Source organism: Alosa pseudoharengus, unplaced genomic scaffold (assembly GCF_046254945.1).
Source record: "Alosa pseudoharengus isolate Yale_2024_CS ecotype anadromous, Long Island Sound unplaced genomic scaffold, YU_APseudo_1.1 YU_APseudo_1.1_scf_16, whole genome shotgun sequence".
NCBI classification, from domain to species: domain Eukaryota; kingdom Metazoa; phylum Chordata; class Actinopteri; order Clupeiformes; family Clupeidae; genus Alosa; species Alosa pseudoharengus.
The window spans coordinates 12,056,889-12,074,388 of record NW_027468630.1 but is presented as its reverse complement, the minus strand read 5'-3'; the positions used below and the strand labels follow the sequence as shown (position 1 = coordinate 12,074,388).

Genomic DNA, 17,500 nt, shown 5'->3' with positions numbered 1-17,500 from the left:
GAACCCAGATATTCTTTAGAACGTTCATTTCTCAACATTCCCGTCACACCGGTGTGACGGTACTCCTTTAAGGGTTAAGGACCTGTGCTCTGACATTTCAGACCTGCACTTGTTTTTATTATGTGCACATAGCAATGAATAATGCTCTTCAGTAACTGAGCCATTTTAAAAGGTATATTGATAAATTAGATTAAATGCATCATATAATCACATATTTATCACATACATAAAATGCAATGTTAATGTAAAGATTCAGTCACTAGGGTGTATGATGGATTATATCCTTCAGGCAGGGGAGGCGTCACAAACAGAGACAGTTTCGGAGGAGAATAAAGGCCTGGTGTGGACCCTACTGAAGCAGCTGCGTCCTGGCATGGACCTCTCCAAGGTGGTGCTGCCCACCTTCATCCTGGAGCCGCGCTCTTTCCTGGACAAGCTCTCCGACTATTATTACCATGCCAACTTCTTATCAGAGTAAGCCAACAAGGGACAAATGTAACCTGATATTTAACATTAGCAATTCTGATAAATAAAATAGTATGATTATACAAAAAAGTTTAATGGAGATAATAAAAAACAATATTTGTTTTACGATACTTGTTACAATATTAGTTTTTTCAATTGTAACATAATTAAGTGAAAGCTGTAAACGGCCTCAATATTTAAATCAATCTTATAAAGGGTAACAACAGTGTCTGACAGCTCAGAGATGGGATAGTAATCTATCTCTGGTCCATATCTGTAACTCCTAGGGCAGTTAAGGAGGAGAGTGCCTATGGACGCATTAAAAAGGTGTTGCGATGGTACCTCTCCGGCTTTTACAAGAAGCCCAAGGTGAGCTAATGCCATTTTTATCCTCCAGTTTTTCTCACCAGTGCTTTTTTTAGCCTACTCCCATATCACAAACTGAGAGTATGCTGTTTACTATGTATATGTTTAGTACACAGATGCTTACAGAACCTTCATTTGTAAGACAGTTAGTCACCTTCAACAAGGACCAGCCATATTTTCCCAGTTCCCACAATACAAAGATTCCAAAGAAACATCTTGGTGCCCTGAAATAAGACGTTGATGTCTCTGATCTCCTGTAATGCTGCCGTGTCATGATGGCTCCTGTCTTTCTCTCCGTCACAGGGACTGAAGAAACCGTACAATCCCATTCTGGGAGAGACGTTTCGCTGTTGCTGGCCCCACCCGGACTCAGACAGTTGCACGTTTTATATCGCAGAGCAGGTGACGGTCGTGTCATTCGCCTCGTCAGGTCCAACCACTCAAAAGATTAGTAACGTAACGAGTCTATTCTCTGGAGAAATTACACTGTGTCTCTCTTCCCTCTCCTAGGTGTCGCATCACCCTCCCATTTCGGCTTTTTATGTGAGCAACAAAAAGGATGGCTTCTGTATAAGCGGAAGCATTCTTGCAAAATCAAAATTTTATGGTACGTGAACAGTTTTCGAACAGCATTTAAATGGTATGTTTAAACTCATTCAAAAATTCAGCAACTGCAACCTGATGTTTTTTTTCTGCTTTTTCAGGTAACTCATTATCGGCCGTACTAGAGGGCAAAGCCAAGCTGCAGTTCCTTAACCGTGATGAGGAATATGTTGTAACTATGCCATATGCCCACTGTAAAGGTAGGGTCATTTATTTCTCTTGCTGTTTCTGTAAACGGCCTCAATATTTAAATCAATCTTTTAAAGGGTAACAACAGTGTAGTCTGTGTATACTTTTATCATACTGCCGTATATAGTCCAAGGCAACCGTTTTTTCTCAGTTACCTTTCTGTGACCGCAACCAGCGAAACTATTGAGATGAATAAAATACGAATAAAATACGACTATGAGTAAATTCATAAATATACTGTAACATTAAATTGAACATTTATTCTCTGTGATAAATGCATCTATGTATAACTGTATGTGAATGATTATATTTGACAGTTTTACTCTTTTTATAGGCATTTTATATGGTACAATGACTTTGGAACTTGGAGGCAGAGTAACAATTGAATGTGAAAAGACTAAGTGTATAGCACACCTGGAATTTAAACTTAAGGTATAAACAGACACTTTGTCTTTGCTTTGTAATACTATATTATGGATATACTGAAAACAGACATTTGTTTGTTCTTACAAAAATATTACATTTCTATTTTCTTCAAAGCCTTTTCTTGGTACTTCTGGCCAAGTAAACCAGATATCAGGGAAAATTCTCCAGGATGAAGAAGTGTTAGCCACTGTTGATGGTCACTGGGTAAACTTGATTTGTTAATTACTAATTTGTTCATTTACAGGAACATTTCCTGCAACAAAAAAAAAAAACACACTTGATTAACACCGTTTTCTACATGATTCATAGTGGAAGTTGTAGTGTGTGTGTGTCTTCATGCGAGTGTGTGTGTGTTTGTTTCAGGACAGAGAGGTGTACCTGATGGACAGGAGGTCCGGGCAGAGGGATCTGCTGTGGAGCCCCACTCCAGAGGTGCGAAGACAGAGGCTCAGGAGACAAGTGGTCCAGCCAGAGCAGCAGGAGCACTTTGAGTCGGAGAGGTCAGTCTCAGCACGGAGCCCAATCATGAAACATGTACCACAGCCAGTGTCATACAATAAAAGGATATGATATTACTGTTGTGATAATATAGTTCAGGGGTGCCCCAAATTCTCCCCCGTCCAGGGCCAAAAACGAAAAAGGGGTGGAGGGCCGTGGGCCAAAACTAAATGTTCAAGTAATGGACCATTAAATAGAACGTTGTGACAGAATGAAATTCTCACCAGAGCGTGGGCCAAAAAAAAATGGAGCACAGGCCAAATTTGTCCCAGTCCCCAAATTGGGCAGTCTTGATATAGTTATTACATGTCAACACATCTAATAGCAATACAATCATGTATATGATATACATTACATCATTGATAATGGTACAATGGTATATCAGTGTAAATGCTATTAAACATTATGTAGTACACAGCCACTAATTATAGTGGTTGATTGTAGAGTTATAACGCTATATCAAATTTGTTGAAATATCAGTTGAACATAACCGATAGATAGAGATAGATATATACTTTATTGATCCCCAAGGGGAAATTCAAGGTCTCAGTAGCATACAGACATCACACACAACATGCACTTACTTTATACAGAAAAAGTTATATACCCAGGGCCGTAGTCACCATAGACATTGAGGGGGACGTGTCCCCCCCAATATTCAAATATGACCAAAATGTCCCCCCCGATATTCGGACATAGAAAAATAAAGAAAGAATAAAGCGCTATACTAGGCCTACAGGAAACCAACATGTATCTGAAATGTAATCAAACGTAAATAACGCACAAATTAGTGACCTATGGTTCCAGAGTAGCCTACACCCCTGAGTGGTTTGTCCTGGTGATTTTCCGTTTTTCGTTAGTGGCGTGCGCTATCAAAAGCTTACATTTACTGCACCCTACTGCGGTGAGGTAGGGCTGTCAACAATATCGCAAAAGCTACCGGAACAATTTTCACAAAACTTCTTGGAAAGGTGTAGCACAGGCTAAGGAAATCCCTTACATGTTTGGAGCCAATCAGACTGAAAGGGAACATTTTCCATATTGTAGCCTATTCTCGCAATAATAGCGAAAGTGAAACGTTTTATTTTAAATTATGAATTTGTGCAAGCCTGTGTCATTTCTTTCACGTCTTTCAACATCAATAATGCATTCATATGCTAGTAGTAATGCCAGAAATTACCGTGTATAGGCCTCTTAGAAATGATTGTTGCATCTTGCATATTATTTAGATGTGCACTCAATCGCGCATCCATGCAGGCAAAACGTGATCAAATGTGGCGACGTTTACAATACGTGATAGTTAATGTGAATCGCGGACAATAACCAAATTTGCAACTCCATTCACCAATTAAAGGCTGTAGTAGGCCTAGGGCTCTATCTTCCGTGCCGGCGCAATTGACTTTGTATACTCGCGCGTTTGTCTTTCCTATTTTGCAGTCAGCGCATATTGGAATTTTCCCTCCACAGGTACATGCCTGTAAATTAGGGAATTCGATTGCGCCCACGGGGGCGGTTCAGCGAAAAGACGGGGCGTGTTCCGGCGCAAACGTTCACTGTTGATATTTTGCAGTTTCAGAAAACAATTCCGCCACAGACCAGGAACTCCCTGGTCTAAAGTCTGTGGCGAATATGCAGATGCTATTTTAAGGGCGCGTGCATGACCACAGGCCTGCATGAATGAATGCATTGCACACCAATCTACAGACACCTCCGTGCACAGACGGAAACATTCAAAGCCTTGATAATATTTGTCCATTTCCCGGTTTTGTTCGTGCATTGGTGACCTAAATATTTAGTAGCCTATATAGTACAACATCTACATGCAATATATTTACAACAACGCCTAATTACGACCTATTAATCTGGACAACTTTATAGGCTACAGCCCTATAAAGGCTAAAGTTACTTTTAGTTTTGTTCCAATTTACCGTTGTGTAAGGTTTTAAGCACCATAATTTTGCCTACCTTGTTGTAGCCCATCTGAAATAACTCCAAGCTTTGCTATGTTCCCTCCATCCTTTCGTTATTTTCAAAAAACGTTTTATATCCACGATGGCCTTGAAGTCTTGAGTTAGTGAATTAGCTTAAATCAGCTTTTCATGTGCTGTTAACCAGCAACAGATAGTACAAGAAAGCAGCAAGTATGGTTACAATTTCTGTACAATTTCTGTAGTTGCTGCATCCATTCATTGTTATTCTCTCTCCTGCTCAAATACATGTTGTGCGTGAATTAAGTTGATGATAACGTGTTTACAAACTCTGCTTTACAGAAAATATTGTAAATAGTCTACTGTCACGCAGTTAATGGGATACTGTGCAGAGTTGAAAGTTAGGTCAACTTAAACAAAGCCCTTGCTTGGCCGCCTGTGCTGCGCAACGCACACTTAGCTCCTCTCATCTATACAATGTAGTTCCCATTTCTGTAAACCATACATAATTTCAAAGAAAAATATTACCACTCGAGGGAAATCAGTGTGGTGTCCATGTGAAAAAATAGGCATAAATCTAGCGTACACATTGCGTTGATGACATAAATTAGGAAATGTTAGAGGACTTCAGGAGACGTGATGTTGAACTGCATACCCAAATGCCCCAGCGGCAGCACGGGAGAGAAGAGATTAACTGACAGAAGATATGCATTGTCTATAGAGAGGTAATGTTAGATTACATTGTACATTGCAAATATATCACCATGCATTCATAACCTCGTGATTCAGTGAGAATGATCCCAAAACATCGGAAAGTATGTCTTTGTGACAATTCTGTATTACATTTTGTCAAGATGAAAAATCAATAGCTAACTGTTCCCAACTGAACAGTGATTATAGCGCTGTGAACGCTCCTGGCTGCGCCTGGCAAATACGCCACCATAATAGCAATCAGCTATGGAACAAGTGTGCCTGTTGTTAAAGGGAATGTGAGATGACGCTCTGATTGGTTTATTGCACGTTACGCCCAAACCACACCCATAATTAATGTAGCTACTTCAGACAACCCCATTTTAGATTTGCGTCGGGCGCAACAGTCAAATATCCCGCCGGTAAAATAGCATCAGCGCCCGAGATCCGCCCACAAAGTGAATTGCGTTTTGCGCAAAGACACTTCCGTTTTAGACCATTAAAATAGGGCCCCTAGTGTTTCTACATGTTGGCACAAAACGTAATTTCTGTCAGAAGCCAGTCTATAATGCATACAGGGGTAACATGAGGTGAGTCAGACAGAAGAGGGGCCTGTCTTAGTAGCCTATTCCTGAATCCTGTCCCTTTCAAACTACGTTAAAATTGTGTGATTAGCCGCCAGCATAATAAAATCTAAATTAAAAGACAAAATCTTATTAGGCTCCAAACCTATGAGTCTAAGCCTTAGTTTAAAAGAATCTTCAGGTGTAAGTAATAAGTCAAAGAACCGCATTCTGTGTAATATAGAGGTTATCAAAAGATACTCTAGTTTGTAATATCTTTTAAAGTATATATTTTGAACACAAATGGAGTCACAGGTCCATGGATGGACCAGTGAAGTTGCTTCTTCTCCACCCTTCTCTTTTCACATTCTGTTTGGGGGTCCCTCAGACCCCACCACAGATTTGGTCCCCCCCAATGTTGATATCATGACTACGGCCTTGTATATACCTATAACAAAACTTCACTGTACAATAGAGACAGTAGAAGATAAACATGATACTAAAATACTAAATACTAGATATACTATATAAACTAAATCAAATATCAACATAGTGTGCTTATGGATGATCAAGCATGACAGGGCAGGGACTGCGCCTGTAATTCAGTGTGCAGCTGAGGATGATCGCTTCTGTAAGAAGACGCTCATAAATGATACATATATATATAGCCTCGGAAACATAGAGACGTCGAGCTATATCATCAGTTGAAGGAGCTTGTGTGGACAAATAGGGTGAAGAGTTAAATGGCAATGATGTTATTACATACTCGTTGATCTGACTCCATTTGATTAATAATTTGTATCACCAATCAATTACCAAGTAACTAGTCTCTCAGCTATGGAGGAGAATGGCATGGCACACTACGAGAATTGAAGTTATCCGATTGGTAGGCGAATGAACAATTTAATAGGCATTAAGTCTTAAAGGTAAATGTAACCAATATCACTTCAGTTGAAGTAAACTCACATGGTCTACTGTAACAAAGTAGCAAATGGTAACAAAGAAAACTTAATCAATTCACAGAGGTAAACTTGACAAGTTAGAGATAACTGATACACCAGATAAAACAATACAAACCCAGAGATAGGAAAGGGGAGAGAGAGAGAGAGAAAGGGAGACAGAGAGAGAGAGGAAGAGAGGGAGAGGAAGAGGGAGAGAGAGGCAGAAGACCAAGCCACAAGGGCCTAGCTCAAGAGGAGAGTGGAGAGGGAAAAGGAGAGAAGAGGGAAGAGACAGAAGAGACAGAAGAGAAGAGAAGAACCCCTGGAGGACCAGAGCCTCCACTTTTATCATTCACTTGGGCCACCCCCGACTCATCAGAGCCTTTGTTGTCTGAGGTGGATGGGTGTGGCCCAGGTGGATATCATAACTTTATGCTACAGTTTAATTCTTATTCTACAACTATGCACAGATACATTCAATTGTACCAAAACCATAATCAGACTGTTGCCCACATTACAAGTATTAATTCAAGACCAAACATGAATGTATTATTCACAACACATATTTACAGAGCAATACTGTATGATAATGAGGTTGGCCTATCTCACCACAAGACATCAAGTTATCTCGAGTTATCTCTCAGTAGAGGGGCCAGAACAAGGAGCAATTGGTCAATTTATGCATGAGCGGGTGTTGGGGATCTTTGGCCATGGCCAGCTAAGACAATACAGATCAAACACAGGCATCCACACATGTAAATTGAATGCAAAAAGGTATTCTTTAGAAATGCATAAGGTTTGGGCAAGGGTGCCATGGTCGTGGACCCCTCAACAGACACAAGCAAGATGCAATATACAGTTGAAAGGGTGGTGATAGTAATATGGACATGGACATATATGAGACTAATGTATAATGTAGACAAGATAATATAACAAAACTATGTCAGTGCAAGAATATGTTGAAGTAAAAGGGTTACAGCCATTGGTCAAGTATTGAGTATAAGGTATTAAGCCTCAAGTACGGCCACAGTCCAGGAGGGAGGGAGGGGTTGTGCAAATGTGCTAATATAGCATGTAAACAGACTATGCAGAGAAGTCTATCTCTCCTCTACCCTTAAGTGAAGCGTTACTATCTTCTTAAAAGCATGACGTTTGTACCTCACCTGGTGATGACACTACATGACCATGTCTCACCTTTTTTTTTTACCCTTACCTGTTCATATCCCTGTTTCCATCTTAATGTCCTCTGTGTCTGTGTCTGTGTGTGTGTGTGTGTGTGCGTGTGTGTGTGTATCAGGCTGTGGAAGAATGTGACCAGCGCTATCATGGCCCAGGACCAGAACCGGGCCACCCAGGAGAAGTTCCTGCTGGAGGAGGCGCAGCGACAGGAGGCCCGGGAGCGCGGTCAGCTGCCCTGGATGCCCCGCCTTTTCACCCTGGACGCCATCGCCAACGAGTGGTGCTACAAGCACGCTGAGTGAGTCTGTGGAGAGGGCTGATGCCCCAAAGGTGGAACTTATTTAAAGTCCTGGACAGCATGACCTTACTCTGTGTTCATGTGGACACTGTACTGTAGTAACACATAGAGAAATCTCTGTGCAAAATATTGCTCACCGTGGTGTCCCTCCCTATACACTTGGAGGGCTTAAGGACTTGAAAAACTTGTGTTTGGTATCTACTTCTTTATGTAACATTATGGGCTGTATTTTGGGTCACCAGCGCATGGCGTAAAGTTCGTTATTCACCGGCGCGAAGTTGAATTCGTTATTTTGCACCTTTATTTTTTAAGCATTGCGCCCAGGGGTGTGGCAATTAACAACCTAGGGAGGGACCTGGCGCATTGTCTAAAAATCGCTATCATACACCACCTAAACCTGGTCAGAAGTCAATGGCGAGTTGTTCATATGCTATTTTAAGAGCGCATGTCAACAGTCATATTGGCAGGTGCACGCACCATCCTTCTATCATTCATGAACGCACACCAGCGCACGTCCATGCAAAGCATTACAAATTGCACGATTACAATGGTAAACATAATTAGAATAAAGATATTACGAAATACTGTACATCTCATGATGAGTAGTTATTCACCATCATTTGCAAATTGGTAATGACGGTTAAAAGTGATTAGGGGAGAGGCGAGAGATGGAGCACAGCTGAAGACGCACTGTCACGAGATATAAGCAACTCCTCTGCAGGATAAATGTTGTTTTATTCAGTCATTTGAGCAACATTGGGGTAAGTGTTGCTTTTTCCAGCCTATGTTTTCGATGGTAACCCATTGTCAGTCAATAGTGAAAGTAACTGCATATAACTTTCTTGTTGTTGACTGACTCCTTGGTGAAGTTAGTTTCACTTTGCCAATGAGTTCAAATAATAGACGAGTGCAAATGCGTGAAGGCTATGCTAGGTTTTAGTAAAGCATGGTTTAAGAATGACTATTCCATACGGTCTCGCAAGCAGCCTCCTTCAAATGCGCCGTTGAATGCCAAAATACCGATGCATTTATTTGACATATCGCGCGTTGCGCCGTTAAAGGGAATGACAGATGTCATTCTCATTGGTTTAAAATGATGTTACGCCCCAAACACACCCATATGACTGATTAAAAGACCTAGGAACACCTTGTTACGCCATGCGCTCCACTTTTGAGAACGAAACCCCTCCCAATGTGAACTGGACATCCTACTAAATTTGAATAGACTTTTGACGAGTGACGATGCACTTTAGAATGTCATGATAGGGCCCTAAATATCTGATATGAGCGCAACATACAGTTGAAGGTTCTTATCAGTGTGTGTGTGTGTGTGTGTGTGTGTGTGTGTGTGTGTGTGTGTGTGTGTGTGTGTGCACGACTCATGTCCAGCTCTAAGCCCTGGGACCCAGTCAGCAGCTTGAAGCAATTTGAGAAGGGTGGGATCATCCAGACCAGGGAGAGAGAGCAGCCCCAGATGCAACTCAACGGCCTCTTGTACAGCCAGAACTGGGCAGCGCAACAGCAGAAGGTCAGACCAGCACAGGCTCCCTGAGAAACACTCTTGTTACCACAAATTATACACTATACATATACAATATCCCATAACATCCCCACTCGGACTCCTTACTTTACCGCTAGTAATCACTCCGCGTTTCGCATGGAATTGTCCAACTTGTATTTACGTATTTTTTGAGGATCAAAATCAGAATCAGATTTATTTCGCCAAGTGAGTTAGTACACACAAGGAGTTTGGTCCCCGCCAATACAATAACAAAGTACAAGTATGATATAGTCTATTGTCAATATACATATATATTAGTTAGGAAACTATACAAGTAATATACATACTTTATACATGACAGTGTACATATAGTGCAGTGTGTATGAGAATGGAATGTGCTGCACCACAGTTTTTACATAATTGTTTGTCATGGTGTCAGTTACTGTAGTTTCACAGCATTGATACCTTTCTCATTTTACAGTAGTATATGAGTGTTTTTGTGAATGTGTGGGTGTATGTGTGTGTGTGTGTTTGTTACAGGCCAAAGCCCAGGGCAAACACAGGAAGTCCAGCAGGCAGCCGTCCAGCTGTAGTCAGAACACGGAGAGCAGCAGCACCTCAGACCCGCTGCACGAGTCCTCAGACAATGAGGGTGAGTTAGGCTGGGGATGGGGATGGGGAGGCTGCAGGATAGATAGATAGATAGGTAGATAGATAGATAGATACTTTATTGATCCCCAAGGGGGAATTCAAGGATATATGGTGTATTGGGCCCCCACCCTCGACTTCTAGGCAGCGCTGCCTGGAAGGCACTAGGGTTAGGATTAAGATTAGGATTAGGGTTGGCAACACTGCCTTGAAGTTGACGGTGGAGGCCCAAAAGACCATCAAGCAGTCTGCAGAAAAAGCCCAACACACTGTACAAATAAAAGATGGACTAGTGCACTCAACAAAACCCAGTCAAGTCACCTTGTTGCTTTGACTGAATTACATTACAGTAGGGGAACATGTTTCTGTGTAATGTGGCACTATACATTGAGATAACTTGCACGAGTGCTTATAGGCATAGGGCATGGGGTAGCTTTATTTTGGGTTTTCTTTGTCTTTTTAGGGTTATCTGAGGATAGAATAGTCATTAGTCATGATGAATTTGCACAACAAAGAGCACTAACATGAAAGTTGGATTAAGTTCAAAAGGAAGATGAGATGTTCTGAAGTTGGTTAAAGTACGTTCTGCCTTCTCTTCTCCATGGCTCGTGTAGGCCAGGCACAGCAGTGCCCCCGGTGTGCCCAGGAGACTCTAGATTTTGCTGAAATTGAATCCTCCATCGCGTCCATACAAAAGATGCAGCAAGATATTCAAAGGTGAGAAAGAAATAGCTTTTTCTGTGAATTCCTTTACACTCAACAGTGTTGAACACGCTAAGAAAAAGCAGTACACCAAGGGCAAGGAAAGGCAAGGAATAAATTTGCTTCCTTTAAAGGTTGGATTTTTCCTATTTTTTTTCATTGTGAGATTACAATAAATCACCAACAGATTATGTTTTATACCGTTTTTTAGGCAACTTTAGCAGAGGTGCCAATAATTCTGGAGGGTACTGTATTTGCCCCACTGTGTAACCCTATGGCTGTGATTATTCTTCACTTGTAAACGTGCAGTATTCTGCCAGCATTTGCTACAATATCTATTTAGTTTTGTACAGCCTTAATTACCTTCATGCATTTTTATTCATCATAATCTCTGGCAGGCTATCAGCATATAAGGTTTAGTTGATTAATTTTTTTAATCCTCTGAGTTATTTAGAAATTATATATTTTGCCATTTGTAATCAGTTCCACTGTGCTAGAAATATCAACAGCAGTTTAATTAATCCGTTTCTCACAGCCAGTGCTGTGCATTTCTCATTACCTCTGCATGTCCTCCTGTCCACCTCAGGAACCTGTGTGCGCTGAGCCAGCAGATGCTGGTCTGCAGCCAGTCGGACGAGGGTGTGATGCTGAGTGGCCGAAGCTGCCTCATCCTCTGTGTGCTGCTATTGCTCCAGCTCTTCATCAACTACGTGTCCACATGAGGCAGCACGCCCACACCGCCAGCAGCAATAAACCGCCACCTCACCTCCACCCACCTCCACACAATACTCCGAGATCTGTACTCACACTCAGGCACAAAGCACTTTGGACAGAGAGAGAGAGAGAGAGAGAGAGTAAGACAGTGGGGGAAATCATGGAATGAATGAGAAATCAAATTAGGCAGAGTTGTACATGTGAAGAACAACAGAAAAATATAAATATTTTAATAGCGTGCTGGGAATATTTGATGTTCTTTCACGGCTATTTGTGGATGTGCACTTTTATAGGCCTTGCAATACTGTTTCAGTTGTTCTTCTTTATGTTTGATTATTTCAACACCCCATGGGGTATTCTCCTTCCAGTTTGAACTTTGGGCCTTAATGCTAAAGCCAAATAAGGGGGACAAATCATACACCAGAGAACAAAATCTAACATTGATTGTGCAGTTCTTGTTTTTTGATAAATGTTTGGTAATACAATGTTTTGTTTTGGTAATTTACCAAACAGTATTTATTGTCTTTCATGGAAAGAGTTTACGTTTACAAGTAAGATTCTTCAAAAACCACAAAGCCATTATGACTTGTCAGTAGTAGAGCTTAAGTTAACATTTCACTGTACGCTGTGATGAGAAATCTGTTTGCTTCATGCCATGACACTGTAATAAGCATGCCTAAAGACTGTAAATGCCTTATCAAATTTAACAAATGGTTTAATGAGACATATAACCATAAGAGGGTAGAGTAATTACTTAATGGAATAAGATGTCTCCTTACAAATCAATGCTTGTTAAACATGGTTATGACTGATGTTGTAACAGAGTCTGGTCTATTTTTGTCAGACAGATTTACAAATATGTCCATTGTGAAACATGTAGCTCGGACAAGGCATCTTATTGAGATTCACAGGGTGCGTAAAGGCTTAACACAGTGGGACTTTTGAAATGCCATGTGATGATAAATGAGATGTTTCAGGGAGGACCACAGTTTTTCCACACTTTTTACTTGTGTTTGCTTTAAGGAATGAAATGTGTAATAACCAAATACCAGTTGAATGAATTAGCTGAATGAAAATGTACTGCATTCAGTCTTGCCTATTTTTCTTTTGCCCTTATGAACATATGCATCACTCTTTTTAAAGGTATAATACCAAGACACAACTTCTTCCTGGGTACTATTTGCAAGTACGTATTGCTAGTCATGCATTTATAACAAGCATATTGCATGGAACTCAATGATGTTGGAATTTCTTGTTTTGAGATATCTTTACAAAGTACAGTACTAGTACATACTCTACTTAAGATGCAGGTGAGTCATGTGACAGGTTCTTAATAGATTTTCAGTCAATAGTTTGTTACATATGAAGCCACAATTAATGAGAAGGCATCCCTGTCTCCAGGCAAGGTGTTAAAAGGTCTTATTACAATGGTGAAATTCTCCCATTAATAATAAACCTCTATTACAAATATCTGTAAAATCTTCCTTTAGGCTACTTGTTCGTTTCAGATGTTTCACCAAAAATGTTAGCCTGCATTGGGGGACTATTGTGAATGGAAATGAACAAAACTGATAATGAACATTAATTTCTTGGAAGATCTGTTCTGACTGAGAATGACATGTGTTTTATTGCAATAACTGAAAATGTGTCTTCATCGGATAAGGTCAATAAATCTAAATAATGGACCTAGTTTCATCTGTAGTAGATTGTTTATTAATAAAGGTATAATCGTGGTCACGCCTACTGTGTGTTTACGCCTTGAAAAGTGGGAGGACTTGAACATTGAATTACCCAACACCAAGATGGCGAGAAAACAATTCCGGAAAATACAATTGTCAAATGCAACGTAATTAAGGTAGCCTATTGGAGTTCATAAACATATGCATGCATCTACCTAAGTGACAGCGTTAACCGGTAAAAGGTAACAAGATTCAGCAACACTCTTCCTCTGCCATCGTAGTTCTCAGCCGAATCTATGGAATAGGTGGACGTAGCTGACATTTCCGTTAGAGTTATTCATTGGATTGTAATCATTAACTGAACACAATACGACCATGATAGCTTCAGATGATTGAATAGTAGTTTATGATTTGGTGACACAGATTTTGTGCCTGCACTAAGGATACATTTGATTTGACCAAAGAGTAGATTTGTGTCGATTCATAGCAGCTGGGTCGAAGTGCAACAAGTTCACCAATGGCACTAGCTCACTCACCTCTCCCTTAGTAGGCCTATTTTTGCACCGTCATTCAGAATGTTTGGCATTGATGTTAATAGGCTACATGTTAAATACAATGTGACGTTACACGTCTAAATCAAACGGTGTTCAGTAGGTATATAGGCCATAAGGCGACAGCAGACAACCCGAGCCGTAGGCCTAAACAAAACTTTTGTGTTTCGTTTTGAACGGAGGGAAGCGATTTTGCAAAGAATAACATTTGGATCACAGCTTCGCACTCTAGGAAAAGTAAGAGATGGAGTCGAACAAGAAGATGGATTCTCTGGCCGGCATAAATAAACAGAGAGTGATTTTGGTCACTTATCTGATAGCCGCTATGGACATCACATGGCTTTTCCTTCAGTTCTCTATAACACCAGTAAGTAGCCTACGTTGTTAACCATGAGTAGCCTACGCTGTTTCGCAGTTTCATCTCATTTCATCGTTGCTGAAAAGATGGTGAATTGCGCTTACTGGTGTAATGTCCTCTGTGAAACCACAGGTTTATTAAATGCTTGAAAGCTATAACTCTTCTTTACTGTTGTACAGTATTTGGCCAAAAGACTGGGTTTTGATACCTTGTGGTTTGGCTATCTTCAAACGACAGTGGGGATCATCCAGCTCCTTGGAGGGCCCATATTTGGCAGGTGAGTGAGTCCTTTCCCTCCAAGCGATAGGCTAAAGGTGTTTTGACATAATCGAGCCAAAGTTCAATGAACTCAATCCCCAGTCTAACTCAGGGGTTCCCAAAGTTATCCACGACAAGGCCCCCCAAATACCACTAGGTTCTGGCCAAGGACCCCCGTGATGTGTTATTAAACCCATCGAGAATACTACGGCAAATGTAAAAATACATTAAGCTAATCCTAATAATTATTTTAGCCACAAACACTTCGCGATGGAGCAGTGGAGCATTTACAGTGTGTATTTGGGGCTCTCTTCTATATGAGAGCTATCACTTTGCTATTATTCCCAGTCATTATCATGGAAAATATAATGTTCAGATATGCGACACATTATTATAATGGCATTGCAACCCTCATAGTAATAGGTATATTTTAAAATTTTCTAATGTATTTATTTGTTGCTTTTATTTTTCCTTCCAACTTGCTGAGGCTCCCCTGGCACCCCCTCGCGGCCCCCACTTTGAAAACCACTGGTCTAACTCACTTGCTGCTGCAGCATGGAAAACATTGACACTCTGTCCCTTTATCAAGTTTGCTGTGGGACTACATTTAGTTCATTCATTGACAGAAACCCTTAATGTTGTCACTTACATGTCAAGTCAAGTCAAGTCAAGTTTATTTATATAGCACATTTCATACACAGAGGTCATTCAATGTGCTTTACATGCCATGCTCAGAAATGTCTCACTTCATGACCTCATGTAGCTTCCAACCACACTGTCCACAAAATTATCACGGTGCGGCTTAAGTTTTGCAGCACTGAATGGTGCCTGTAGGCCTACTAAATAACTAAAATGTTATCTCTGTCACCTGCTTCCTTGTGGCCTCTGATTCAGATGATTAATATGAGCTCTCAGTCTAGAGAGTCTGGATGACAGAGGTTTGTGCTGTTTGGCAGGTTTGCTGACCTGTTTGGGGCACGGGCCGCTCTGTCTATGTCCTGCATGGCATCGGTGGTCTACTTTGTGCTGCTGGCAATGGCAGACAGCACTGCAATGCTCTTCATTCACAAACTCCCTGCAGTGTTCATGCATGTCCTTCCAGGTAATGTCCATGCTAGAAATAGCAAACTGTGCACTGCACTAAAGGATGTTTATTTCATTACGCATGGTAAAGTGCATGTTCACTGACTGTAGAATTTCACCTGCATGCAATGTTTTAACAATATTATAACAAAGTTAGTATATTAAGGGTGTATGATGAGTCTCAGTTTTCATTGTAACTGAATGTGCTCATGTGCCGCAACATGTATTGTAGCACTCACTATTGTAGCTTTAGTTAAACTGGATCCATGTTGTCCATACATCTCCATTTAATGTTGAATTTTACTATTGATAGTGTTTTATGTAACAATTCTGCTGTCAATGTAGGCCTCTGCCCTGCAGATCAAGGTTTGATAATCAGGCATACTGTAAATATGAAAATGATTTAAGACATCCTAAATTTGTAGAGTAAATTTGTACTCTTGAACAGCAAGAGTTGTGCATATTTAGTTGTGTTGCCCATAGAGGCATCCCAGTTGAAGCACAGTACAGTGCTGTGTTTGCTACCCTGTCAGCACTGTCCTGTCTAGTCCTCATCTTACTGTACGCCACTGCTGTGCTGCATTTGCTACCCTGTCAGCACTGTCCTGTCTAGTCCTCATCTTACTCTACGCCACTGCTGTGCTGTGCAGGGACTCAGATGGTGGTGGCGGACCTGACGGAGCCGGAGAAGAGGGCTGATGCTCTGGCCAAGTTGGGCCTGTGCTTTGGGATCGGGATGATCACAGGTTCCACTCTAGGGGGCACTCTCAGCACACGCTATGGGTAAGCTAGAACTGCATCGTGAGTCCTGACACAAACATGTCAGCCACACTATACAATATGCTCCATTTTGAGATGTGTTTGTATAAGCAGCTACTTTTGATATCATCCTCCAGATCATGTTCATGGTGTATGGTCATGTTAAAGGTAAACTATGCAGTATTGGCAATTTCCTTACTGTTTTCTCAGTTTTTGCTTCTTTTTCGCTGGCTCTGTCATGACGAATGTCTGAGAAACTCCATCGCTACCTTTTTCTAGCCGGAGCCTGGCGTGTATGTGTATTTGAATGCAGTAAAGCAATTCGTTACATTCGTTATACTTCCTGACTCCAAAATGCTCCCGGTGTGCAGGTTGGCGCCTTGTATGGCACCCCCCACCATCGGTGTGTGTGTATGTGTGTGTGTGAATGAGTGAGTGTGAGGCATGACATTGTAAAGCGCTTTGAGTTCTCCCGAGGAATGGAAAATATAAATGCTATATAAATGCAGTCCATTTTCAATGTAGTTCTCTGGTCCAGCACCAAACCATGGAAATGTAAAAGGCTCCACAAGGCGTGATGTAGCATGTGAGCAGCCTCCTATCAGTGCCATAACGTTGATGGTGGTGTGTAAAGCGTTTACATTTCTTAAGCAGTCAAAATGTCACCGTAGCAGTGGTAGGATATGTCTGGCGTCCGACTAGTCAGGTCTCAAGTGTCTCATAACTAGAAATGAGAGGGAAGGAAGGCAGATAAAGGCTCACTTTCCCATGTTGAATGGTTACCAGTGGAAGCAATGACTAAAAACGTGTGAATGATGGTTTATGATTAATCAAAAAGGCAAACAAAATCTTAGGAGTGGCAAGAAGGATGGGTCCTGGTCATATTTGACCAGCACATATGAGTCAGTAGATAAGCTATACAATGTACTTTTGTTCAGTTTTCTCTGAGTATGTGGACTGCTGTGAGTCTGTGTCCAGTTGGGGGTCAAAGGTATTTCTGAGTGGTACAGTAGGAACCGAACCATACAATACTAGTAAGAATGGATACGTCCAAGAATGGATCCTAGCAGTTCCAGATAAAATGTTTAAATAGATTGAAGA

General features: G+C 41.1%; 2 protein-coding genes across 10 annotated transcripts in view; both read left to right on the top strand.

Moving 5' to 3' along the window:
• LOC143125513 (oxysterol-binding protein-related protein 5-like) overlaps nucleotides 1–13,401 on the top strand; it is a 49,881-nt gene extending 36,480 nt beyond the window's left edge. For all 6 annotated transcript variants that reach the window (XM_076287048.1, XM_076287049.1, XM_076287046.1 and 3 more), the window contains 13 exons: nucleotides 290–474; nucleotides 753–834; nucleotides 1,135–1,233; nucleotides 1,342–1,438; nucleotides 1,536–1,634; nucleotides 1,958–2,055; nucleotides 2,164–2,253; nucleotides 2,413–2,549; nucleotides 7,967–8,146; nucleotides 9,536–9,674; nucleotides 10,188–10,299; nucleotides 10,910–11,012; nucleotides 11,584–13,401. In XM_076287048.1, the coding sequence (XP_076143163.1) occupies nucleotides 290–474; nucleotides 753–834; nucleotides 1,135–1,233; nucleotides 1,342–1,438; nucleotides 1,536–1,634; nucleotides 1,958–2,055; nucleotides 2,164–2,253; nucleotides 2,413–2,549; nucleotides 7,967–8,146; nucleotides 9,536–9,674; nucleotides 10,188–10,299; nucleotides 10,910–11,012; nucleotides 11,584–11,719 (1,557 nt within the window). In that variant the 3' untranslated portion in view covers nucleotides 11,720–13,401. The remainder of the gene's footprint in view (nucleotides 1–289; nucleotides 475–752; nucleotides 835–1,134; nucleotides 1,234–1,341; nucleotides 1,439–1,535; nucleotides 1,635–1,957; nucleotides 2,056–2,163; nucleotides 2,254–2,412; nucleotides 2,550–7,966; nucleotides 8,147–9,535; nucleotides 9,675–10,187; nucleotides 10,300–10,909; nucleotides 11,013–11,583) is intronic.
• An 80-nt stretch (nucleotides 13,402–13,481) lies between these two features.
• The window catches only part of slc67a1 (solute carrier family 67 member 1), a 17,107-nt gene continuing 13,088 nt past the window's right edge, over nucleotides 13,482–17,500 (top strand). Inside the window, exons 1-5 of one of the 4 annotated variants that reach the window (XM_076287056.1) lie at nucleotides 13,482–13,566; nucleotides 14,161–14,308; nucleotides 14,479–14,576; nucleotides 15,514–15,659; nucleotides 16,291–16,423. In XM_076287056.1, coding sequence (XP_076143171.1) covers nucleotides 14,186–14,308; nucleotides 14,479–14,576; nucleotides 15,514–15,659; nucleotides 16,291–16,423 — 500 coding nt within the window. In that variant the 5' untranslated portion in view covers nucleotides 13,482–13,566; nucleotides 14,161–14,185. Of the gene's footprint in view, nucleotides 14,309–14,478; nucleotides 14,577–15,513; nucleotides 15,660–16,290; nucleotides 16,424–17,500 lie in introns of all 4 variants that reach the window. The other 3 variants (XM_076287055.1, XM_076287054.1, XM_076287053.1) reach the window with 3 other exon arrangements.